This window comes from Coturnix japonica, chromosome 9, assembly GCF_054131305.1.
Source record: "Coturnix japonica strain WE chromosome 9, WE-NBRP24, whole genome shotgun sequence".
Lineage (NCBI taxonomy): Eukaryota > Metazoa > Chordata > Aves > Galliformes > Phasianidae > Coturnix > Coturnix japonica.
Window position 1 is genome coordinate 2,294,557 of NC_140671.1, and position 26,850 is coordinate 2,321,406.

General features: G+C 48.5%; 1 protein-coding gene across 1 annotated transcript in view; it reads right to left on the reverse strand.

Annotated features, from left to right (window-relative positions):
* Positions 1 to 508: 508 nt before the first annotated feature.
* MMP17 (matrix metallopeptidase 17) overlaps positions 509 to 26,850 on the reverse strand; it is a 36,079-nt gene continuing 9,737 nt past the window's right edge. Inside the window, exons 2-10 of the mRNA XM_015877647.3 lie at positions 12,479 to 12,611; positions 11,330 to 11,456; positions 7,129 to 7,412; positions 6,218 to 6,394; positions 6,004 to 6,103; positions 5,610 to 5,692; positions 2,618 to 2,770; positions 1,564 to 1,821; positions 509 to 1,443 (exon numbers count right to left, since the gene is read on the reverse strand). Coding sequence (XP_015733133.1) covers positions 1,121 to 1,443; positions 1,564 to 1,821; positions 2,618 to 2,770; positions 5,610 to 5,692; positions 6,004 to 6,103; positions 6,218 to 6,394; positions 7,129 to 7,412; positions 11,330 to 11,456; positions 12,479 to 12,611 — 1,638 coding nt within the window. The 3' untranslated portion in view covers positions 509 to 1,120. The remainder of the gene's footprint in view (positions 1,444 to 1,563; positions 1,822 to 2,617; positions 2,771 to 5,609; positions 5,693 to 6,003; positions 6,104 to 6,217; positions 6,395 to 7,128; positions 7,413 to 11,329; positions 11,457 to 12,478; positions 12,612 to 26,850) is intronic.

Consider the following 26,850-nt stretch of genomic DNA (forward strand, 5'->3'; position numbering starts at 1 on the left):
CAACTGTGGGCTCCTCCTGCACTGATGGATGTGTCCAAATCGACCTCAGAAAGAGCCTGATCCGGAGCTGTATCACTGAGAGGATGCTACCATCTGAGCAGGCAGGGATGCACCAGTGCAGCAAGGTCACTGTGACCTCACTGTACAAGTGAGACCAAGTCAAGGACCACCCTAATGCAGCTCTTGACCTTCCATCTGTTGCTCCAAACCTGTGGCTGAGGCACCAGGAGGAGCTTAAAGCTGACTGCATGCATTGCTCCTCCCCACAGCCCATTCTCTGTGATGCATCCAGCTACAACAGCAATACAAATCCATGCATTTCAATCCCTCCCAAAATATAAAACAGCATGAGGCAGAAGCTCCAAGAGGAGAGGAATTCCAGTGCAGGGATGAGGCTGTTGGGGTGACATCATTGGTGTCCTGTTCATAAGGCTGTGCCCAAGCCTGAGCAGCCAGCACCTTACTGAAGGTGGCAGGCTTGATCCAGCAGAGGACTGGGAGCTCTGTGTGTAGGCAGCCAAGGTTTATTAGAGAAACTGTTAAAACTGAAAAGATTTGGATACAAAGATAAGCTGCATTGCCTTCTGAAAGGCAAAGCTGTTTCTGGCCTGTAGAATGGACACAGGTTACCCAGACATCAGTTACCATGGTGGACCGGACAATAAAACAATCACCTTGCAGTTAATCTTCGTGATGTCAGAGTTTCTTTCTACCCAGTACATCCAATGGGATGTGTACGTCATGGCAGCACAGCCCGTCCTGCAGCCACCACTGTCCCCACTCGACCACAGCAGCGCTTCCCTCCCTCCTCTGCAGTGTTCGGCATCCAAAGCTACACATCTCTATGGAACAGTTCTAAATGCAACATTAGGCTGCTCTCATCTTCAGCTGGATGGGGGAATAAGAAGGTGCAGAACTCAAAATCTGTTATTAGACCTTCAACTAAAATCCAAAAGAAAACAAACGAACAAACAAACTAAAAACGGCCACTGTTCACTTCTCATGGAGAATTCAAAACCTTCACCAGAGTGTTCCTAGGAATGTTTTTTCTGCTTGCAGCACTCAGCCATACGGGATCGCATCCACCCGTCATCCACTGTCCCCTCCATGGGGTGAGGTGTCATAGGGCCACACACAGCAGTGCTACAGCCCAGAGCAGCGTGATGCTGGCTGGCAGTCTGAGCACAGGGCAGGCCCGCAGCGGCTCAGAGGCCGAGGTGCAGGAGCAGACCTCGTAGCTGTTCTCTGAGCGGCTCTGGTCGTGCTGCCCGGGTTTGGAGCGTGCTCCAATCCTGCTGCTGCCCGCTGCCTCCGGGGCATCCGCCTGCATGTCGCTGCACACCAGCCAGTCTCTGGCGATGGACTGGGGGTAGCCAGGCTCAGCCTCCAGCTCACTGTCCAGCACTCTCCAGTACTCCTTGCCCCTGAAGAAGTAGCTCGCACCTGGGAAAAAGAGATGTTTCCTTTACCAACACTTCTTTTTTTTTGCACAGGTTTTCACATATCTGTATCTCAGAGCATGGCTTTTTTTCCTGACTTTTTGGACCCATCCCACAGACTCACCATCTGACCACCTCATAGCATCATCTAAAGGGCTTGGTATTCCCTTCCATGGAATGGTCTCTGAAGGGTACCCAGCGTCCATCCTCCGCTCGTGATCATCATAGCGCCAGCAAAGGTTATCCTTAAAGAAATAAGTCTTGTCATTGTGGGCCCAGGAGAAGGCGGCATCGATCCCTCCTGGTGGCAGCCCGAAGTCTGAGATGGGCCGTGGGTATCCTTCCTCCACGTTGTTGTCCTTGAACACCCAGTACCTGTCCCCTGAGGAAAGGAGAGAAGCGTGGAGAATGAGCACATCAGTTTCACAGCTGGGGTTGGCCTTCCCTGCAATCAGCCGCTACTTCATCACATATTGCCATGACAACCCTCAACTGGGCTCTTGGCACCAGAGGATGGGGTCGGAGAGGAGCAACCTGCTGGGACGGCTGCTGGTGCTGCCCAGCTGGGGGTCCTGGGCCCACATCCCTCTCCCACTTTGCATCTTGCCATGGGGACAGGCACTCTGTCAGCATGAGGTCTCTGGGGACCTGATGCATCTGCAGCACCCTGAGAGACACCCGGCCTGCTTTAAAGGGCAGGCTTTTCACTTCATTTTCTAGAAAACGTGAAGAAGCACTTAAACAGAGGGCTATGTATCAGCAGCAGAGACTCGAAAGCCGGGGTAATTTGTGTGCTTTGGTTTGTATCCAGGGATCGATGAAACGATGCTGGAGAGTGAGAATGAGGCAGTGTTTTATGGCTGGAGAGTAAACCTCTCGTTCCATCATCGCAGGCAGGATGAGGAGCAGCACCAAGGGCTGCGTGGGAGGGCAGGGGGGAAGAGCAGGGACACAGCCTGGATCCAGCAGGCAATGAGAGCTGGGGAAGGCACGGCCCTGATGGGGTGTCAGGGTCCCCTGGGGAAATGCTTCCCTGGCCATTGAGGTGGTGTGAGATCCTCTGCTGAGCCCTGTGCCTACAGCCTGGCTCTGGTGATTCAGCACTTCTGAAATCAGTAATTCAGCCCTTCTTGCAGCCCAGCAGCAGACAAAATGCAATTTCCAGCACCAACTCTCACCTTTAAAGAACACAATCTTGTGGTCGCTGGTCCGCTCGTACACGGCATCCACGCTGTCCAAGTTGAGGGGCAAACCCCGCCAGAACCGGTGGATCTGGGCCGGCTGGAGGGAGACCAAGTGCTTATTGCGGGTCAGTCTCCAGAAGTACTTGCCTGGAGGGACAGAGGGTATTACTGACCCACCCCAGTGCCCAACGCCGTGCAGGACAGGCCGGCACCACGCCATGCATCAGCAGAATGAAGTGAAGCATAAGAGATGGGAGCCGCAGGCTCTGCAGTAGCAGCTGCTGACACGTTCTGTTCCTGGCAGCTCTTAGAAGAAAGCCCCTTTTTGGGGGGTTAAAACAGCCCCCCGGGCACTGTGCTGCCTGGGACTCAGCCTGGCTTTCTGCAGGGCACTGATGGTGCTTTCTACCCAGAGGGCTCCACACACCGAGATCCCAATTGGAGCAAGATGTCTGAGAGTGAACCCTCAGCTCCGTCCCGTGTTTGTTATTGCCCATTAGAAATGACTGTGCGTTATTTACATCTGCTCTTGCATGGGTTCCCAAGGGAAACGAGCAACAGAAAGCAGAGATGCGCCTTCAGATTGGTATTCAGTGCATTCAGAGCTTTCTCCAGAGCTGGCAGATTGTGACACTGTCTTTCAAAACGTTATGGAAATTGGATCCCAGCCTAATAATGCAGGAGGCAAAACTCTAACGCTTAAACATCTGCAGAGAGGGGTTTTTATTATAATTATAAGGATTTATATCATATTCTTGTTCTTCTGCTCCAGTTTGCGTATTTGCTCTGACTGAGACCTACGAATGAATAATACATTCAGATGTGGTAGGAACTGCCATAATTATAGATTCTTTTCAAGAATCTATAAAGAAGAGTATTCAAATTTGGTGGCCATTGTACATCTATGGAAACGCTCGTAATTAAATAAAGATGATCTCTGCATCTCTAATTAGAGAGACACTAGACAATGATGGATTTTCACTCTTTTCTAAAAAGAAACCCATCTCAATGTAATTCCTTCTCTGGTCGGTGCATTTTGGAGCCTCTGAGAGCTGTGTGCTCATTGGCACAACAAGGGAAAGCCCAAGTGCTTTTGACTTGATTGCCCCGTCCCAGCAGTGGGCTCAGCAGGGTGCAGCTGCCGCCAGTGAGATGCACAGCGACACTCAGGGGCAGCCATGCTCGATGCTAATGGCTGTTTTCATTGAAAACTATCTGGAGAAAAAAAAAAGATGAGAAAGGCAGCATTTGAGCTAGCAATGAATTCTTAATATGATGGCCCTGCTCTGCTCATGCTCGTGGCTTGTCACAGCCAAGCCTGCTAACCCGAGTGCTGCAGTTGGTTGGACAATATCAGCCAAAGCCAGGCACGGGGGAACGGCTGCCATCCGCATGCAGAAATACAATAAAGGAGAAACTCCCAAACCCCATGTTTGTTTAAAAAGCTTGATTTAAAACCACCCTCCAAGCTGGCAAACTGAGTAGGATTAAAGCCAAGTGCGAACTCCTGCCATCCCGAGTGTCTCGTTTTACATGGATGACGGGCTGAGGCAATTGCTTTCTTTAATACGAGGTGATTTTGATTCCAGCTGCGTACCACGCTCTCAGTACTTCAGATGCCTCTGGCAAGATAGCTGCCTGCAAACATGCACACAGGCCAAAGTTGTTCCAAAACTTCACGAATTTGCAGTCAGGCACCGAAATCAAAGCAAACAGCATTGCAGCAGTGTGGGGAGCCCCGCACTGCCTTCAGTAGGGTGAGTTCTGGGGAGATGGGGTTGTTGTATCTGATGGCACTCAGCAATGCTTATCTCCAGCCAGGGAACCAGCTCAGAACACAGTGTCCATTGGAGGATGGAGCTCACCCCTGGGGCTCACCGCAGTCCTGCCCAGGAGGAGATGTCCCCACTCCCTGCTGCACAGCCGGGTGCTGATGGCAGGCTGAGCCCTTGGCTGCTGCTCTCCAGGGGCAGTGTGCAGCTGGCTCATGCTGACATTCTGCTCTTTCAATTTGCATTTTGGCCCACAATAAATATATCCAAAAATAGTTGCCAAGCTGGATTTCTCTTTAGTTTTCCTTTTCATTTTTTTCTTAATCCCCTCTGCAAGACAGATATCCATTTATTCTGTATGCAAGTTCTTGTCTCTCATTTTCCTGTCTTCTCCATGGCTTCTGTACAAATACTTCAGGGGAACAGCCTCCATTTTGTGCTCCCTCAGACAACACCAAGTTCTCTGGAGCTCTGAAGGGTTACAGTCAGATGGACATTGCTCTTGATCCCTGAAGACATGCTTCTGTGTCTCCGCTGGGTGGCTTTGGGGTCACCAAGCAGTGGCTGGGAATGCATTGGGCACTGCCCACTGGGCGCTTTTCAATCAAGACGAGAAAAAAGCCCATGGAAGCCAGAACAGATAGGCTCTGTGCAGCCAAGGAGGTAACGATGGGATACTCATCGACAGCCGGGAACCCCAGGGACACACTGCTAGCAAGTGTTTGCTAACACTGAACCAGATGGTTCTGTAATTGTACGTGTGTCGTCTCTGAGTGATGCACAGCAAGTGGCTTCAAGGAAGATGAAGTGTGGGAGGAAAGGAAAATTGAAGGCATCCAAGTGAAAAGCAAGAGAGTTCTGCTCGTTCTGCCATCCTTGGTTCGGCCCATGCTTTGGATCTGATGGTGCATATTGTGTGGACATGGAGCAGAGTGGGCAGTTTTTTTCTGCCAAGAGGTGAGATTTACACAGACATTGAAATGTGCTCATCAGCCATCCCTGGCCATTGTGGGCTGATGAAGGGTCTCAGAGCTTTTATTTGAGCTGAAAGAATTCAGCTGCACGTGAGCCACTTTCCTGGGTCTGCAGGTCCTGCTCTACAGCCTGCAAACTCAGAGCCAGCTTATCCTGATTGCATGCCCTGGACTTTCCAATACCACCTCTGCAATGTCGGGAATGTCACCATAAGGCCATAGTCATGCTGGGTTACTTACCTTTGAAGAAGAAAGCTTCTCCCCTGATCTGGGCCACCGCATCAAAGTGAGTGTTGCATCTGTTGGGCACATCCCGCCGCAGCCTGCACAGAGATGGCCAGGTTGGTAAGCAAGGGCTGTGCCCCAGGTCCCCATCCTAGAGACCCCCTCCCCATCAGCCACGCAGGGCTGAGGAAGATGCTGAGATGGGAAGAAGTAATTGTGCAGAGGTGTTTCCTCAACATCAGATCCTTCTACATCCCTGTTACTGTGTGAATATTCCACTGCTGATGCTCCCACTGCTGTTATCACCTCAGTGCAGGAGGGGAATTGGGGCAACAGGGGCATGAAGTGATTTGCTCATGTAATTTGCAGGAACATCAGCAACAGCTGGAAAGAAATGAACTCAACTTACGGGATGGTGGAGCGGTTCTCAGGCAGCTCTGGAAGGAGAGGATGGTCCTCAGTTTTGCTCCCTTCAGGCTTGGCTGTGGGGGACACAGATTCTCTGACTCCTGTGTGTAAAGACAAAGAAGCAGTAGAGGGACACACATCCTCCACCACAACCTCAATGACCCCAAAATACAGCTCAGAAACAGGCCATGGCTGGGCAAGGGACAAGGGCTTACCATAGAGCTGCCAGATTCGGACTTTATCCTCATAGGGCAGGTCGTACTTCAGAGGGTCCCCCACTGGGCCCTGGTAGTAGGGCCTCATGATAGACTCTATGGCTGAGATGTGGGTCAAGCCAATGGCATGGCCAAACTCATGGACGGCAACAGCAAAGAGGTCCATCCCGTGAGCATCTGGAAATACATAATCAAAATTAAACTCATTATGATGTGTGAAGAAGAAATGTTTCTCCTGTTGGAAAAAGGAAGAGCTAGAGATTAAGTTGCTCAGGTCAAATCTCAACAGGACTTAATGTCCACTTCCAAACCTACATAATTGCTGCCAAAACAAAGAACCACTCCCAGGAGCCATGTGGGGCCAACCCCAGTTGGTGCATCCCTACTACCTGACTCCAGATGGGCTGGGTCAAGCACACATGCAATTGCTGCTCCTCCCTGCACAGCAGTGTCCTGTGGAGCTACGTTGATGACTTTAAGTACAATTCTGAGAATTCTGCTTTTTCCTTGATGACTATTATTTGCAGTGCCTGTAAACAGCCAGGGTGCTTATAAACTGTGCTGTTTTCCTCAGCACTGGGTGAGAACAAGACATATTCTTTCTGACATTTTAATGCCAAATGGACAAGCTGTTATTTTTGAATCACTGGGGAGAACAAAATGAATGAAAAATGAAGGCTGAAGACCTTTGAAACAGAGGGCAACCTTCTCACCATCAGGTTCATCACCTTGTTGATCCTCCACCTGAGTGCTTAACAGATAGTTGCGACCAGCAGGCACAAAATGGGCACCAACCAATTGCTTATAATACACATGCTAATGGAAGCTACAAGGCTTCAGTGCCTGCCTCTGCCCCATCTGTCTGCAATGCAAAGTCTGCTCCTGGCTGCAGAGCTCTCAGCCCAACCAACCTGATGACCGAAAGGTCCAGTATTCATCATCATCAAAATGAGTATCCCCTGCTGTGTGATGGTCTCCGGGGAAGAAAGCGTGTGCCACTGTGCCCCCAGGCCCGTCGAAGGGATAGCCATCATTGTGATCGGCCTTGGAGAAGTCAATCTGGATGTCGGCGTTGTTGCCTGCCACCTCGTGGAAGTTGAGTGGGGTGATGTCGCTCCAGACTTTCAAGGCATAATACATCAGGGCACGAACCGTGTCGTGGCCCAGGTGGGACTCTTTGGGGAAGGTGCGAACTCTGAAAGAAAGATGGGAAGAAAGATGGTAGGAGAGGGATGCAAAAAACCTTCTCCAAGGACCAACAGGAAGAGCTGCACACGCACAAGGAAACCCAGTTGGGATTTGCAGCCCCTGTTTATTTCCCAGTACGTCTGCTGGAGGTGTGAAGCACACTCTGAAACCAGTATGTTGCCAGCAGTCTCTGAGACTGCAATTCATAACAAGGAGGAAGAAAGAATGCATTTTATGTAAATCTCATTCAAAACTCCTCCAGCTTCTTGCCTGCAGGACACAGACTGATGGAGCACTGTGCTTGAGAAGCTCTTGCTTTGCTTCTTGGTGGAAAAGGCACTAATTAGCTGAGGCTTACTGCACTATTGTGCTCACCAGCACACTGACTTGGTTCCAGCTTTGCCTTGCCCTGGAAGAGAACCAGGTGGGAGCAGCAGTGTGCTGGCATTTATTCTGCAGCAGAGCAATTCAAACCTCCTTTTTGTTCTGAGCTGGAATGGAAAAAGCCAGTATTTCCTGCATAACCAAACCTGGAAAAAGAATCCCTAATATTGCTGATTGAATACAAAGGGTGAAAAGTCAAAGATGCAATGAGGCTCATTGGCTTCAGAAAGAGTATGTTTGGATCATCTCTCATTGACAATTTGGACAAAAATTAGCACATTTCAGGAAAACTTACTGTTGACCGAGTAATTATTGGTGAAAACCAATTCTGCTTGAAAATTTCTGGCCAGCTCTACCCCAGTAATAATGGGCACTTTATTTCTTGTGTACCAGCACACCAACCAAAGTGTTCATGAAATATTCATGGCCTGACAGATTTTAAAAGCTGAAGCAACAATTATGATCACCTCACTGCCCTCCTGCATAATATAGCTGGGAGGACATGGCTCAGTACGAGACCACTCCCTGGCCCCAGAATGCAGCAATGACCTGAACTAAACCTCTAGAGGTAATTACAGGTGTCAGAAAGGGATGTCACCACACTCAGCTCTTCCTACGAATAGTGATTTGGGTATTGGGAAGCACTGAAGTGAAGGGAATAGGAAAAACTAATTGGCTGAGGTTGGATGCTCTTACTTTCATACATTTCCTTCAAATCTCATGCCCATGGAGCTGCAGCCCAATGTGGGTATCACCTTCCAGCCTGGTCAAGGTTGCAAAAAAAGAGCATAAATTGGTCAGAATCATGCCTCTGCTACCTCTATGCAAAGAGAGCCGTTCACTAGCAGAGTAAACATGTTTGCATACGTGTAGCACCACATAATCAAAGGACCTCAAACTAAAGACATATAGAATGGAGACAGAACTGTGCTAGACTAGAAAAGGCACTTTTTGGGCAACATTTTATGTATGGAAAAGACCATCTATGTTCCCCCTAACACCACAGAACACAGTCAGTATTGCCATGATTAAAAGCATCATTGTAAACCTCCACAATACAAAAAAGGCTGCCCCTATTCCAGACGCTCCTTAACTAAGTATCTTCACCTTCTGAAAGAGTTCTCTGGACCTAAGCAAAGCCTTTGTTGCTTTTATGTCCACTGAACAAATAATTACATGCACAAATTGTCACAGGAATTAAGCCATCCCCTCCAAGATCATGGTGCCCAGGACTCAGGTGTTCTGCATTATCTGTTCTTTCCTTCTCAAGCACTGCTCAACCTTCTGTAGCTGTGGAACAAGGACACAAAACCTGATCTCCCTGCTAATGGGACAGTGGATGGAAAGCCCTGTCTAAACAGACAAACATTATTAATATTCATTCCAATCTCTGACTCCAGAAACATTAGATTAAAGCAGAAACAGGATCAACACTTGCTCTGCTTCCAATAAAAGGTCCTGCACCCCTGAGCTGACCCATTTTTATTAGCACGCCACAGGTGTAAATGAACACCCCCATCCTTTATTCATTACCACTGTGATTTTTCAAGAGAATCCCATCAGGGTTTTCAATTCAGCATCCGATTTGATTGCAGAAGCTCTGCTAATTGCTTGCAACGAGATTAGGAGAAAACTATTACACCAACAGGATGTTTGTTGCCGTTACATTATGCTGTTTTACCGAACAGGAGGCACATTTCCAGCACAATGCAGATGCACACAGGGATAAATACACTCCCTCCCACCTTGATAATTATTATTATTTTTAGTAAATGGAGCTTAGGTACCCAGTGGAGAGCAGCATTCCTTCTTCTTGGATGTTAACCCCACCGAGACTCCCCTTAAAGAGCACCAGTCTTGGGTAAAAGTCTAATTTGAGTAATTGAAAGAAACCTCTTTCCTCCAGATAGCCCCCAAGCCAGCAGGAAGGCCCCAGCACAGTGGGGTGGGTGTGCTGGAGCAGCAGCCCCTTTGGAGAAGCAGCCCCTTCCCTGCTGGGGCTGCAGGCTCCTGCTGGAGATGGCCCCAGCTGCTGCTGGTCATGTATTCCCTGGCTGCCCTTCTTCCTCCATCCCATCCCAAAGTGATTCGGGTTCAAGCTGGCTGCTGCAGGGAGTCAACCACATTGGCCATTTTGATTTCTGGGTTTCTCTTTGGGTTTTATCCTCAGAAAGGCAAAAGCAAAAGAGTATTAGCGATGTATGAGAAATCAATTGCTGGTTAATGAAAGCACTCCTTCATGTTGTGCAGCCCTGATACTACATAGAACTAAAATAAATGCTGATCACTACCGAGCACCGCAGGGCATGGATTGCTTGATAAACCCACATTGATTTTTCTGAGGGGAGAGGAGGGGACAATTGATGGGGCCACAGCTGTGGTGCAGAGCTGGTGTTACCCATGGCACCCCAGTGTGACATGAAGGACATCACAGGCATCACCTGCCTGTGCTTAGGGGTGAGAAGAAGAATTCTGAGCAACCTGTGTGCCTTTAAGATGCTGTGTGCAGGGCAGTGCCTTGTTCACTGCTAAATGTGCCTGTCCTGAGAGCATCCTTCAGTACAGCTTTGCTGGAGGCTTTATCCCTGCCTCAAAGCTCTTCACGTTTTCTTCTTCACCTTTTAAATGCAAGGTGTAATAGAGTCTGGGTTTGTTTGATTTTCTTTCTTTTTTTAAAAACTCCAGTCAATATGTAAAAGCTAAGCACGTAAAACTTTATGTCTCTATTGGCAGATTTTCATGGCAGTTTCAAAACAGCTATTTTAATCTCAAGTGTTGGGTGTAAATACCATGCTGGAGTTTCTATACAGCTATTGCCTCCTCTTGGCTTATACAGCCCTCAGCCATAAAATACAGCTCTTTCTTGACTGAGAGCCAAGATTCTGGGAAGGATGAAAGGAAAAAAAAAATGCAGAAATAAGTTTGTCAGGAGATGGACTTTTTATACCAAGCATATAACATCATCTCAAACCTAAGGGCTTTTTTTTATGGCAATGCACGCAGCAGCCCCACTGCAGAGCTGGGGGTTTCCTGGGGCTGTGCCCACCAGAAGAGCCCAACCCCTGGAATGGCCACATTTGTCAGCAGTGACTGCCAAGCTGGGATTTGTCACTGTGTTGGGAGGTGGACTCGCTCCAGGCGCTACATCAGGATCAAAGGGAAGTTTATTATTAGTAAGGAGGCCTCACCGTGCTGTGCACGTGGGTTTGCAGGACCTCAGGACATCCAGCTCTCTCCACTGGTTCTTGCGAGAGCACTCACAGCCATATCTGGGCTTTGAGGGTGAAAACATGGATCCTAAAGAGCACAGGTCTAGGTGGGACGGGAGAAGGAGTTATTCATATTTCCAGACTCTCACCTGAAGCCTGGCTCCAGGATCAGACCTCAACCTTTGTGTTTTGTAGGTCAGCAAACACACACATTGCTCTTTGGCTTTAGGGGAAATATATTCATCTGTTTGTAGATGTGCAAAGCATCCACAAGCTCATGAGAAATTACATTGCAGTGCAGCAAAAAACTAGCAATGATTGGAGCTCCTACCTCCAGGACAGGTTCCTCTTGTTCCACTTGGTCACAGCCTGTGTGTGTCGCTTCCTTCTGGCTGCTGGGCCAGCCATGTCAGGCAGGGAGCAGCGAGGGGTCTTCATCAGCTCCAGCGTGGCCTCATCTGGTGGTGGAGAAAAGGGAAAAGATGGGTTTAACAGGAAAGCCACAGCCATGGGGTGAGAAATACCACAGCAGCCACCTCCACCAGCTGGTGGCAGTGAGTGGAGCCATAACCCAAGCCCACCCATGAGTCCTGTTTCCAGCACCCCTTCCCATACAGCAAACACGATTGCAACATAAAGCACAGCCCTGCTCCTGAGCCTCCTGCAGCCTTCAAGAGGGCGGAGGAGAAATAATTGCAAGTGCTTAATTAGGAGCAGAGGGGAAAGTCTCCGTGCTGTTGAGATGGGGACGTGGGCAGCAGCTGCTCAAGTGGCACCGGCTGCTCCAAGGGCTGTACATCTGCTCACTAATTGTCTCCTTGAACAGCAGCAGTGCAGTTGGCAGTGGGAGGTCATGGCCACGTCCGGGTGGCAACGTGCAGGGACAACGTCAGCCTGAGGGCAAACAGGGAACCATTCACCACTGGGATAAAGCTGGCTTTTTGCTGTCCTCAATAAGAGCATTGAGAGCGTGGCCCCACCACGCTGAGCAGCTCCCTCCAGGCTTTGGGCTGTTTGGCCCCAGGCGGATGCGGTCACCCCCACTGGTGGCTGAGCCATCGTTCTCCCCTGAGCTGTGATCTGCTGGTGGGGAAACCAAATCGCTCTCTACTCAAATGCAGAAGTTCAATTGGTATTTTTGTTCCATTCAAATTGAGGCTGCAATTAAAGCTTTGAACAGAACAACCTATCAGCCTTGGTTTCTCTGTCTCTTTTCTTTCTGAGCACATCAAGAGCTATTTTAAGCTATTTTAAGCACGACAGTAACCCCAAGGGTGTGTGGGTCTGGTGAAATAATTGCTTGCCTCAGGTTGCTGAAAGCACAAGGCAACAAAGCACCTGAGCCATGTAATTACTCTTCCAGCTGCAAACAGGGCCGTCTGTCAGCCACGTGTTGGTTCCTGGGGACGATGCTGCTCTGCATCATGGCAGCTCCCAGCCCCTCTCTTCCATCCCACCCACCCCCAAGCCACCCACTAACCAAGAACCCCCGTTGCCTCCAGCCCCCCGAAGCGCTGCATGGCTGTGATGGCTTTGGTCAGCTCCTCCTGTGTCTGCAGCTGTCCTGTGACGGGATCCGGAGGAGGAAGATACCCAAATTTCGTCAGCCAGTCCTGTGAGACAAGGAAAGGAGGATGAGAAAGGGGAAGGAGTGAAACACATACGTAGAGAGGGAAGTGTTGAAAGTCCTGCCCATTCTGCTTGGAAATGCCATTCCCATTTACACATTTACAGACGGCTTCCCTACTGAACAGTGTGGTTCTTGCTAACAAACGAAGATGTCAGAATGGATCTGTACACATTGCTTAAGTAGTGGGACCTGGTGGCCTTCATGCATTCCTGTGCTGACATCTCATTTTCACATCTGTCTGCAGTGCATTCCCAGTAGTGGCAGCAGCAGGACCCTGCCCCACAGGGTCATCCTGTTGCCTTTTATTCACTGTCAGTACTCAGGGGAAACCTGCTGCTGGAATGAGCAAGGAGAGGGGAAGAGAGCATTCCTATGGGAAAAGAACAAGGCACCACTGCTCTGAAGTCCCCCCAGGGCAGCTCAGGGGCTGTGGTTAAAGGGCTTCCCCTTGCACTTCAGCAGGGTTTTGGTTGGAAACAAGCTTAATCATGAAGCCATAAAACTGAGGACAGCCCTAAAATTTTAGGTGAGTTGATTGGAAACAGAGATTCATGGAGACCAAAGAGAAAATTAATATCTACCCCACCCCAAAGCCGGAGCCCGAATCCTACTGAAGGGATGCCCCCAGAGCCTGTCATTCACAGCCTGAACCACAGGAGCACCCCTGCAACCCAGTGGTGTGGGTGAAACGAGTGCTGAAGCCCATGGGATGCCCACATATTCAGCCAGCACTGCCTCTCACCATCACACTGCCACAAAAGCCTCGTTAAAAAGCCACTATTCAATAGGAATTTCTCTTTCAAGAGACAGCATGCTTTTATGAAGAACTTTCTCTTCCTCTTTTCAGCCTAGAACTGATAAAATAAGACCATAAATCTCCTTCTTACAACTGCTTTTTAAATGCCTGGTCAATTATCCTCCTAAATCCTTCTTTGCCTTCCTACTTGCTGATATCTCCACCTCAGCTTAGGGATGGGCACAGAATAACACAACATGCCAAGAACACCATAAATGCCTGCCCTCTATTTTCTTTATCTGTATCAAAGAAACATTGATCCATTGAACCTCTTGAAGACTGATATTGATCTTGGCTTCCACCACGGTCGATGCACCACAAATTTATGGTAGCTAGGTCAGTGCCAGGAGTCTGTATCTGCTTATCACTAAAACTGGAGACTCTTATCTCAGTTTTGCCTACAAGTGCCATCCCAAATGCCACACAGCCCTCAGCCCTGCTTTGGCACCTCCTGGTAAGGCTCCCATAGCGTTGAGCCTCCACATCCCATGTTTGCTGGGGCAGAATATTTCTTTTGGAACAAAGCAGTTGGATTTGGAGATGAGAAAAACCAGCAGGAACTGTCCAGCTAATTATGTGTGCCCTCTGAAAGCCTCTCACATCTTTTCTTGTCCTTAATGAGGACAAAAGCTAAACTCATGAACTTTCATAAATGGAAAGTATGAAAACATCTTCCACTGAGATAACTTCAGCATTTTCACTATTTATTTCAGCTTTTTTCTTTCTTTTTTTTTTTTTTAACATTAAAAAGATCTTTTTTTCCCAACTCTCATTACCTTAAAATGTTTAATGAAGCAGTGATCTGAGCAGAATGCTAAAATTCTTTAAACATATTCCCTGCCTGAGTTGACACGATAGAAACTTCTTAAAAATGTGCTGAGTTGAACGAATTGACCTAATTCCATCAGAGAGAGCTTCAGCAACTCCGTGTTTTCAAGACGGAAAAAAAATTGCTACTCCAGAAGGTTCAGACTGAGGGAATAACTCCAGCTCCAAAGCAAGCTGGGATCAAGCAAGCAGCAGACACAGCCATGGTGTCATCCCAGATGAGGATGGGTGACTTATGGGGCAAGCGGTGCCCTGTGTGAGCGTCCTACCTGCTGCAAAGTGACACAGCTCCTTTGAAAAGCTGCCTCAATGACAATGCAACAGCGTGTCTGTTTCCTCATGTCCTTGGCTAAATATAGGCAGAATCATCTCATCTGGGTCCCCCATGTTGCTGTGGCATAATGGGAAAAAAGCATGCTTTGTGCCTAAAGTAGGGCATGCCTTCATACCCCATGTTTAGCAGAAGCTGAAAGTGTGGAATTTGTATATATAAATATATTTATTTTATTTTACTTTATTTTTCAGAAAGCACAGAATTGGGAAAACCACTCATGAAGTCCCTTATGCTCTGCAGACAAGACCTGCTGCAGTTTTGGACTTCTTTGCTGCTCAGGCACTTTGAACCAAATGCCAGGCAGCAAGGCTGCTGTGGAAGCATCCAGGGATAAGAGCTCTCCAGGGCTGGAGAAAAATGCTGGCTCCAGCAGCAATGAAGTCTCAGTATCACTTATACAGAGCCAATTTTCATATTAAAATGGCAATTTCATTTCTTTCATACCTCCATTTCCTTTTTATCAGTACCCCTTTGTCCTAGAACCTACTTACCTGCTTCATGTTAAAATAGATGTAGATTTTGTCCCTCTTTAATGGAAGATTTATGAGCTCTGTAAGTTTGCTTTTACAAACATTAATATTATATAAGCTGATGGGCTCGCTCAAGTGCCAGAGGCAAAAATAAAAAGGAAAAAGACACAATCAGCAAATTTTCTTCTAGAAGAGTTCTTCTTAAGGGTCATAGGTTGGTGTTGACAAGAAGACAGAAGAGTTCAGGATAGTGAGGAGAGCACAAACAGGATAAACAGCAAAATAAGGACAAAGAAAAAACCTCTGCCCAAGCCAGTTGCACACTTCTGCTCTTGTTTTATGCTTCTAAAGCCCAGCCAGAAATGAATCAAGGCCTTGGAAGGGTGGGATGCAGCAACGCTGCCCGTGGGATGCTGCCAGCGTCACATTGCGCATGGGATGAAAAGCCAAACCAAAGTTAATGGCCCAGATCACAAAAATAAAGCTACAACTCAAACATCCGGAACTAATTTCCAAATTACATTTTGCTCTATGTCTGCTGCTACCGTTAAATAGGTTGGAAGCATTAAAAAAACCCCAGCAACTCAAAAATCACCATCACTGAAAGCTAGATTAAAGGCAAGTGACTTTTGTCCACTTTGGTTTTCCTTCTGAGTTTTCAATGGTTTACAATATTCAAATTTTACAGTAATTTTCATGAGATCAGTAACTGAAGGAACAGCACCCATTAATTAGAGCATCGCATATGGTGCTGCAATACTCCAAGGAGCTTGCTCCTGTGATGCAACAGCCTCCAGGCCATGCAAAGCCAATAATTTTCTTCCAAAGGTTGACATGTACCTCTCTAATGAGCCATTGTATGCACGTAATCAACTGATTAATTCGTTAGGAGAAAAGCTGCCGTTTGGATTAGAAACAGCATTCCGGTCACCGTCACCTTTGAACCACAGGGAGAGTTTCATTAGCTCATGCTGGAGGAGCTGGTTGCATCCAAACAGCTTTTTAATTGGCTGTGCACAGCATCCAGGGTGGAAGTTAATGCAGCTGCTGCCTATGCCCTCTCCCTTCTGTCACTTTAAAGGCTCGCTCAGGTTAACAACAGTGACACTGCAAAAGGCCACAGCCTCCATCTCCTGCAGAAAGCAGGCTGCTCATCCAGGTCTGCTGCAGATAAATTGCATCATGTGGTGACATCAGAACATGGGACATCCAGGTTGCTAAGGAGTATGGAGGAGAGCGGCTCTGCTCCAGCACAGCTCAGTTATTCACCATCCCCAGGAACCAGCTTGGCTGCAAATTAGACCACTCACTTGCAGGGCTGTGTTGCCACTCTTGCACGTTCATGAGATTGGACCATCTGGGTTTGGAAGCCAGCATCCCCCGGATGAGATGCTACACACTGTATTGGCGTCCCTTTGGCTGGACACATCCTGAACACCATCCCAGAAACCCAGAGGTAATCAAGGGATGCTGCAGAAGAAGATATAAATCCTCTATGGACCAAACAAACCGTGTTCTCAGCTTCTTTGAACTGAAGATCAAAGAATCGATTCCCATCCATACAAGGCAGGCAGAACAGGGGAGCAGTGTTTACTAGAGCTGGTTTGTGTTTCTTTCCAGAGAGCGAAAAACTGACAAAACATTAAAAAATAAAAATAAAAAAATACAGCTACTTCTGTATTTTCAATATAAAAGTGTTTTTCCCTTTGCGAAGCTTGAAGACGTTGGGCTTGCTGGACCATTTTCAATCACCAGAGGTTTTTCATCTCATCCCAAAAGTTTCCGTGCAAAAGCAATGAATGATGAAACATTTTATGTAATTAAAACTCCACAGGACATCAGAAAAGGAGTTTTAGTGGGAACAGAAACAGACGATTTTTATTTTTTATTTATTTTTTTTAATCAAATAGTTCTGTGTAACGCTGCCTGTCATGGTGAAACATCCTTGTTGCCAATTAGTTATTTGAAAAGGAAAAGAGGAAAGTACAATAGCCCATGGAGCTGGGTGGGATGCTAGGTAAATGACTGAATTGGTGCTCTTTTCTCTTGCTACAAAAACAGCTCCAGACCATGCAAGCTGTCGAGTAACATCATCTGTGAAGGAAGCCCTGCTCCTGCACAGCCAGAGCCAGTGTGTGGTCAGTGCAGCCGGTGGGACATCAGCTTGTCCTTGCACCAGGCTGCCCTGTGGGTGAGGCTGCATCAAACCCAACCCTTGATCCAGCACAGAGTTAAATGAAATGTTGCTAGCTGCAGTTCTTCCAACATTTGGGAACACAGGAGGAGTTCCTTGTGCCTGGCTGCCATCCACACGTAGCCAGGGGAGAGCTCTCCCTGCTCTGCACTGGGAAATAAACCAAGGCATGAGGTTGCCTTGTACCCGAAATCTCTGTATGAAGGAAAATCCAGGCCAAGACATTTCAAATCCAGGGATTTCTGGGCACAGGACACAGGAACGTCCATGCTTTCCTGGATGGATTTACACAAGACTCAGCAGAGTGGGGAACAGCCGGCGGGGAGGAGAGCCAGCTGGAAGGTGTTCCTTGGGAAACACCTGCTAGGGATGCACCACGAGAGCAGGAGCTCATCTCCTCCCTGTGCTCCTCCTCCCTTCTGCCCCACACACCAGGAGATGGTAGGGACCAGCTGCTGTCCCCTGCCCATGTGAGCCTCCACCACGTGAACCAGGACCGCAGCTCTGCCGTGGTAGCTTTCTTTGGGTCATCTCCACACACAGCTGCTGGGATGTGTCACAAACAGCTCCAAACCTCCTGAGGAATCGGTGCTGGGCTGCTGACATCACTACGGCAGATTGCACAGAGAACTCCCAGGCGCTCCCCACACTCCAGCTGGACCGGGACCAAGATGAGCAAGAGAGCGATGAATTATTTTAAAAGAACGAACTGCTCTTCAGCAAAGTGAGGATACACAGCAAGGCTGTCCTATGGGGTGACTTCAGAGGTCCTGTTACTGCTTAACGAGCCCGTCCGTCTCATCGGACCCGAAGTGCACGTTTGCTGGCAGTGTGTAGGGAAAGTCAATGGCGCATTGAGAGCGCAGTGGCGTTCATCTGTATTCGCCGCTGGTCTCAGCAAGATGAGCTCCTACTCTTTTGGTTTCAGTCATTAAACAGACCACGTCTGGTAGCTAACTGAACAGACTGTTACACATCAAAACAAATCTCTCCCTCCTTCCATTTATTGTATCTTTGACCAGGACGATGTCTCCTGCAGGATGGACTCCAGAGCTGATTTTCTGCAGCACAACCACCAACACCAGTTCACTTTGGCTACCCACATTCTCACTCCCAGCCTTCATCCCAGGCCTCAGAAATGCACTTTCAGCACTGTTTTACTAGATCTCCATTTACAGGAGCCACCAACTTTTCCCCTCTCTAAATCCACCCAGTTGCACAGCCCTGCTCCATTCACCTGCTATAAGATCAGTGCTTATTGCTGCCCACTTCCCTCCTGCTCAGTTGCTTTGGTTTTCAAGATAACCTCAGGACACAGACTGCCTGTTTAAATATGCTCACGGTGTGGCTCGGTTTTCTTTTTGAGAGACTGCAGAAATTCTGTTGTTCTCCACAGAATGGGAATTCAAAAGCTCTTATCACCGTGCTGTGTGCTGGGTCTGATGCACGGGCTGTTGCTGTGTTTCCTTCAGCAGCCGTCATGTTGGGGCTTAGTTGTGTCTTCCTGTGTAGTTTTTAGCAACAAAAGTACTGCAACGTTAAGAAATCAATAAATCAGAAGCTTTGCTTGGGTGTGAAATAGAGCATCCATTTGGGAGGGAATTAAGTACACTCATGTCTCTTGTCCCCGGATCTATGCTTCTATAGGAGAAACCACATTTGCTACCTGGATGGTTTTGTTGCCTCTGCAAGCTCTCTAAAACAACAGTATTACAATGAGCTTCCCTTGTTGACAGGATCTTTCTATTAGCTGTACAAGTGTCTCGAGCAATTATTGATGCTGTGGGCAACTGCTGAACAGAAAAAAAAAGAGCCTCCTGGTTCAGGAGTGAGACTATAAAATCAAAGGGAATCAGCAGCGTGACAGTCCATAGGTGACCAGCCCTATGGTGAAAACAGTAGGAATCTTCAGTAGTGCTCCAGGAGCAACCATGGGCTGGAGGGGCTGTAAGAAACTGCCCTCCAAATGCTGGGAGATGAAAACAACTCCCAGATCACTACAGGATGTTGGGCAATTTGCAAACCATGACAAAGATACCGGAATGTATTAAAACAAACTACCTGAAGTGAATAACGTAGGCTGCTCTCACCAGCCCAGCGCACTTCCCTGTGGCTACAGAGCCTCTGCTTTTGGTGAGAACTCATGTTATTGTGACCTTGGACCAAAGCAGTTCTGTAGAAAGCAGCCAGAGCAAAGCAGGAACAGACAAACACTCACCTCCTGCACCTCCTCAGAGAGATGAAAATCACAGAGTTCCTGACTTCGGTAAACAAGCCAAGCCCTACAATGGGGAGCTCAGTTTAAGCAGCACCAGAACCTGGGTTCAGTTAAGCAGAAGCTGTTAGGGGCACTCAGGACCTTCTGCATGCTCTTGTGCAGGGCTGAAGTTGGTGCCTTATATTACATCCCTTGTGCAAATCAGGACAGCAGACAAAAGCAATCCTTGTGCTCCTAAAACCAAAGAGGGCACTGTGGGCTCAGTCTTGGCCGGGCACTGAGCAGTAACGACAACGAGCATCACACGTGAGCAGCAATGTCCATAATGAGGTGCCTCTGCTCCTGGCTCCAGCAGGAGCAGCAAGAAGGCCCCGAGGTGCCGCAGTGAGCAAAAGCAGCGGTGGAGCAGCACGTCAGTCATCCTGCAGAGCGGTGCTTTATGCACAGCCAGCCTCTGGCTGCAGATAATAAATAATATTTCAGTGGCTTTTAATGTTCCCTTGAAGAACACAGGTACAAAATATTGTTGTTGTGACTCATGCCTATTTGAACGGACGGAGCACTCGGGAGCTGTGTGCTGAAGGACAAACCACGCTGCTGTGCCCTGCGCATTTTGGGATGCTGTTTCCCAGGGTTGCCATGATTGCTCCTGAGAAGCCTTTGCAGGACAAGGGGTGATCTGAAGCCCTGACACACAGCTGAGCACAAACAGTGATCTGTGCCATCCCAGCTCCGTGCAACACCATGGATCACCTCTGATCGTAATGACAGCGATATCCCCATTTGCTGCTGCCCTACTCGTGCCAACTTGCAAATTAAAGCTGGTGCCTGTGATTTTATGCTCCAGGCTTGTGACAAATGAGCCTGCCTCCCCCCATCCTCCTGCCTGCGTCTCCACACACCCCCTTGCCCAGCATGGGTGGAAATCGGCGCGTATATGCACAGAGATCATCTCTCTCCCGCTGTGCAGTAAATGATGAAATGAAAAGATTATAAAACTTACATATTTGAAAAGACTCTAATGGGAAAATATCCCCAATTTTCTGTGGCCTCTCCATGGCGCTGATACAGCCCAACACAGCCAGAGGCATCCTTCACCTGTCTGCACACAGACAGCCAGATTTCACACACCTATTAGATCTGTTGCAGAGGCAGACAGATACTGAGATGAAGCGATCTGGTTTTCCCAGCAATGCCTCACACTGTAATGGAGCTAAAAAGAGCCTGGTGCAGGTGAATGGACCCTGGTGCCCTGCTGAGCTTTATGGGGAAATCCACCTCCCAGCCCATCCCCAGCCCCATTCTGGCAAGAACCACCTGGGTAACACCTGACAACAACCAAAGGCATCACACAGAGAGTTCTGTATTCCCCTGTGAATGTGAAAGGTGGAGACACTCTTGGAACAACCCTCCTTCAGGCCAAAGCAGAAATCCCATCTGCTAAATTGCATTCATTTAATCACACCAGCTTTGTTTTGCCCTTTTATTCCTTTCCCCTTCTTTTTTTAAGGACCATATATTTTGACTGCCTGGACTCCATGACACAAGTGCTGTCATGTTTGATTGAAGGTGTCACAGTGACCACCTGCACCCTGCCAGGCACAGCGTGACCCCTGATGGATCACATCCCATTTGTGAGCTGTATGGAAGGCAGCTTCCATGCCCACTGCCTCCTGCCCTATGCACCACAAGGATGGAATCACCTCCTGTTGAACCACAGGTGAGCAGTGCCCAGTGTTGGGCTGCAGATGTAAGGTGAGTCTGAACCCTGCTGCCTGGGGCACAGTGATAGAGAGAGGTTAGAAAAATGCAATAGAAAGGTTGAAGAAGGTGGAATCAGGATGTTCTTGGAGGAGATAAAGCTAAGCCTTGGGTTCTGCCCTGTGTGTGCAACAGGATTGCTGCACAGATACAGGTGATGGCCTTCCCTCTAATGAAGGGCACAGTGAGCCCTCGCTCCTCATTTCCATTCCTCCTGCTTTGCTTGGGAGCGGTAAAGTGCTGCTGTGCTCGAACTGCACTGAGCACAGGAGAGCTATAAAAACACCGCTAAATAAGTGCTATTTCCTCTTTAACACAGGGAGCAAGACAATCTGACCTTTCCAGCTACCTGTAACCTTCCACAGACCCATATTTGCTTTGTAGAAGAAGTTCACAGAATGAGCAGAGAGAGCATTCAGACAGCTCTAAGCTGGTCAGACCCCGAGACCTGTCTGACCATGATAACAAACTAGCTGTTTCGTTCATTATTTCCTGCAGGAAGCCACAGCCACCAGAGCAGACATTATCCCTTGCTTTTCTCCATGGCAAGGACGCAGACGCAGTGCGAGCAGATCTGCTGCTGGGAGCAATTAACCCAGTTGAGCAGGCAGCTGTCCCCGAGCAAACCCGGCAGCAGGACACAGCCCCTTCCCAAAGAGATGCAACTTCCAAAGGAAGGCCAGTTCAGTGATCCAGCTATTAATCTGACTTAATTTTAATCGGCAAAATTACTGAAGAAAAATAATAAAAACATTGAATGTAATGCAAGTTTAAAGCTTTTACATTATTGCCCATCACACAGGGAAAGGTGAACCCTCTCCTCCCACCATTCACAGCCTGATATACCACAGCCATCCAGCTTCCCCCAGCTCCATCTCTTCCATAGCAGGAGGAATGGGGACATCTCCCCACCAGCACCATTTATTCCATTGCTGCAAGTGTCACAGCTCCTGCAGCTTTGTAGGAAGGAAGCAAACCTCACTCAGCTCTGGACAATCTTTCCACCAAGCTGAGATTCCAAGCAATAAAAGAAGATGTCCAAATTCTGTCTTGCAGACAAGGGAAGAAATCTTGCAGGCAGGGCTTGCCGCAGGTCAGGCTGGCATTGTTATGTATATATTATGTGAATTAATGCCTTTTAGCTAAGCTAGCAAGACTTGAATCTTTTCCAGCACAGAGGCTCATGGTTTTACTAAGTAGCAAGTATTGACTTTTAGAAAAGCCAAGATAATTTTATGACCATCAGAATATTTTAAGCCATACAAAGCCAGATAATGGCATGAGGGAAAATAGAAAGAAATCAAATCAGTTCACATATATCAGGTCCTAATTACTGACTGACAACTGCCAGGAAGGAACTTTTCCATCCAGAAGCAGCACCTCCTATGCTGACAGTCGCATGGTGGAGGGAGCCAGGCACATTTGCTCTTTGCAGGGCAGACATGGGGAAGGAGAAGCCCTGCTCCCATTGGATGTGCTGGGGCACTGGGACCCAACCTGCTCACAGGTACAAAATTTCTTCCACCACTGCAAAATTTCTGCTCCTCAGATGGGCACAGCTCTGCCTCCATGGCACAGGTAGACCTGAACACCCTGCATCCCTGCCCAGAGGGAGGCTCACAGCTGGACCAGAAGTGAACAGAATGAGTATGATTGAAAAGTAGATGCTGGGGTGGCTCATTTATGGTCTGATTTTTGGGTGTTTCTGTATGGAACCAGGAGTTGGACTCAGTGATTCCTGTGGGTCCCTTCCAACTCATAATATTCTATGGTTCTATGATCCTGGTTCTGTTTTTTGATGCATTGAGATGCACTGACCCCAGCATCCTCAGGACTCTGATTGGAAAGCCACCTCCTTTCCCTGCTTGCCACTTTCTGGACTGGTGAACTTGGGAAGCAGCACAGCCCAGGATTTCTCCCCTGCATCCTTGCAAGGAGATGCTCAGCAGCCGCCTCAGCCCCCAGCCATCAGTGTGCTGCATGTCCAAGGAAGGGCTGCTGCTCAGGGCTGTTCCTGCAGCACGCACTGCAGAGCTGTGCCCACTCTCCACACTGTGCCAAGAGGTGGATTAGTTAATAGACAAGGAGGAGATATTTACTGTTGCTCGTAATGGGATGTATAAAATTCCCCTGGCGCACCCTCCGAAGGCCACAAGCACCTTGAATCAGGAATATGCTAACGAAGGGACATGACAAAAAAGTTTTAAGGCTTTGTCTTTCTGCCTTCCCATACAACAGCCCACTCTCCAAGCCAGAAATGAGAGCAGAAGGCGCTGGTAGGAGTGTGTCCCCGAGGGACCGGCGGGGCTCTGCCCTGGGAGCACACAGCACCTCCCGCCAGCAGATTACTCAGCCTAATGAGCCGGATGAGATGCTGAAGCAGCGACGTAAAGAACACATCGTTATGCATCATTTTAATTATGCATATAATGGCTTTGTCTTTTTCGTTACCTTATTTCATTATTGAAAACCTTTATTTCACACATACATTTTAACTCTAGCCACCGACAAAACTACTGGTAAATAATTCAGCTCTCCATGAGGCATCAGCTCTTCCAAAGCAGCAGGTCTGGAAGCCCTCTCAGTGGCTGACACCTGAACATGGCACCAGAGCACCCTGAAGGCAACATCACCACCCGCCTCTGTGCTGCACAGCTCGGCTGGGCGCCGTAACGAAGAGCCCCGGGGAGATGAGGCACAGCATCAGCTCCAGCTGTGCCAGGGACACCACTAGTTCTCCCCACACACATTTAATAAACAGGTTTTTCTAACAGCATTTGTCAGCTTTTATAATTACGCTACATGTGCAGCGCAACACCTTAATTTTTCATGTGGCTGCCTCCTTTTTTCCTTCCAATAAAATAAAATTAGAGGGAAATCCACCCGCGCAATCTCCATCCCAGCAGAACTATTGAGACTCAGTGCAGCCGTGCACACAGCCATGCTTTCACCTTCAGCTCCTTCCTTTCAATATTCCCACAGTGAAGCTGTATTAAAAATGCATGGGTCAAACAAGAGGTGCCTCGAGGTGGAAACTTTCCCTCTTGCTGTCACTCCTTCGGTCTCGCTACAGCGAGCAGTTGTGTCCAACACCCAGTGAGGTCAATGAGAACTAAGCAGGTGCTTAAGCTTTAGGCATGCGAATAAATTACTCATTATTGAATGGAATCCACATGTGCTGAGTCAGCGATTTTAAGCTATCAGTGTGGATCACAATGACTGCCACCTGAAAGAGCTGTCCTTTGTTCAAAGCTAGGAAAAATGTCCAAAAAGAAAGGAGGAAAAAAAAAAGAACAAGTTCCTACTGCACTTCCTGACCTGATATGCAGAAGCCAATTACCCAAATCAGAGATGAATCAATGAAAAAGGCAGCCGGGTGATGGGAAAGCAGCAGCTGGCCTTTCCCAGGGCCATGCAGAGCCCAGATCGATGCTGCCTCACAGCCGTCATCCATATATTCCACCTCCACTTCCCTATTTGTTCTGGTGATGCATTGCAGAGGTGTCAAAGTCAGATCATTGGAATTTATCTGGGAGTGAAAGGTACTCGAGGTTCAGAATGACACCTTGACCCGGGCAGGCCGTCCTGCAGCAATCATCACCACTTCTGGGATGGAAGACTGCAAATGTTCAGAGAAGGTAAAAAAAAAAGCTTGCCCTTCCTTTACCTTGCATACAAATGAAAAACAAATGTGATCTTCTTGCTCTTGACATATCCATGCTTTAAGGAGCTTCACAAGCATCTATTCCCTCATTTGAGCTCACACAGAAGACATATTATCTCTTTTAAATACATCTTCTCCTTGGCAGTGTGTAGCCTACCTCCCATCTTTAACATTTTAAGGAGCCGCCAAGCGGTTATTTGCAAAACCGATGGTAGATGATGGATATAATCTATTTTAAACCTCAGCAAAATTGGCCAATTTCAGGAGAGTTTAACGTACAGATGAATTAATCAAGCTCAGCAGCTGATGAGATGGGAAAGGCAGACCCCATCCCTTCATCCACACGTGAGCTACTTGGAAAAGAGCCAGTGACTCCCAGCAGTTCCAGTTCAGGACCAAAGCAGCTCTGCTGCTCTGGCAGTGAGTCCCAGGGATGGTGCAGGTGATGCTCTGAGGCTCAGCACCCATCCTGCAACCCCCGCATGGTCAGTCCCCCTTGGAAAACAAACCCAGGCACCAGCACTGACCCCATTACAGGGCTTTTCCATCTCACTCAATCTTTTTCTCAAGGTCTTGCATTTTGGTTGCTATGAGATTTCTGTTTATTTGCTTGTTTTGCACTTTAACCATGCAGAGCGAGGCCAAAAGTACTGATTCCTATGCAAAACCGCCTGGAGCTCACAGTGCTTTCAGCCTTTCACAAAGGACAGGTCCCGGTGGAAGCACAGAGCCCTGATCACACACCCAACCCAGCAGCAGAGCCCGGTGCTGAGCATCAAGGGGCTGCTGTTGGACCTGGATGCTGTCTCTCTGTGCATTCCCCAGCTGTCACCTCCCATCAACCTCCCCACGCTGGCAAATCAGCAGCGACGCGCTCGCCGGCAGCGCTGTGAAAGCTAATGCTCCATCTACACCAGTGTGATTTTAAACACGGGGCGTACACGGGGCTGGGCTCACTGCTCCTCAGCCCATGACCCTGGGGCAGGCAGAGCAACCCCTTGGGACCATCCACACGCTGCCCTGCGTGCCATCGGCCCCGAAAGCAAACACAACAGGCAAGAGAAGACAAATGGCTCCGGGGGAAATCCGATGACCTCCCCGATTGTGTCAGGAACCATTTGTCAAGTGGCAGAAACCATTAAGCTGTTTCACTGCTCACCTATGGGGAACATTGCGGCTCTGGTGGTGCTGCTTTAATGCAGAGCTGGGGGAGCTGCTGCTGGCACTGCCGAGGTCAGTCGTGGCTCTGTGTGCTGCCCAGTGCAGATGAACTGGTCCCAGCAAATACAGCTGTGCCCAGGGGAGCTGCCCTGCTCCTGGCACTTCTTTTGAAGGCAACAGGTAGCAGTTCATACAGCACCTGGGATCTGAAGGTCAAAACATCCCCTCATCCACACAGGCAGCCAGAATGGCACTGGGAGAACACAGGAGAGCATGCCCACATCTAGGGACCTGGCTCATTAGCAGGTCAGTAGTAACAAGCCTGGCAATTGCTTTTCAGCATTGCCACAACATGGGCAGCCCCCCTGGGTGCCTGGCAAGCAGCTCCTCAAGCAGGGAGGTGCCCCAGCAGTTATGCCACTGCACTGGGACTGAGCAATTAAGTAAGAGCTTCAGCTCTGCTATTGATTTGGAATAAGAAAACAATTTAAGCACACCCATCACTGGATATTCAACATTAAGGTGTTACTATCAAGAATCCATTTGGGGGAGTCTCCTTTGGACTCTTAAGTCCACAGCCAGAAATGAGAGGCCCACAGCCCAGCACATAGTGATGCCTCAGCAGTGGCACAGAGCAAGCGAGAGGCACAACCCAATGGGACAGGACAAGGGAGGCCGACCCCATGAAAGCCCCAGGAGCTCTCTGCCATAAAAAGGAGTTTCTCCTCGCAGATCTGTGCCCAACAGCCAGACAAATTCCCTGCTTTGAAAACTAAAATCCGTATCATTCCCACCA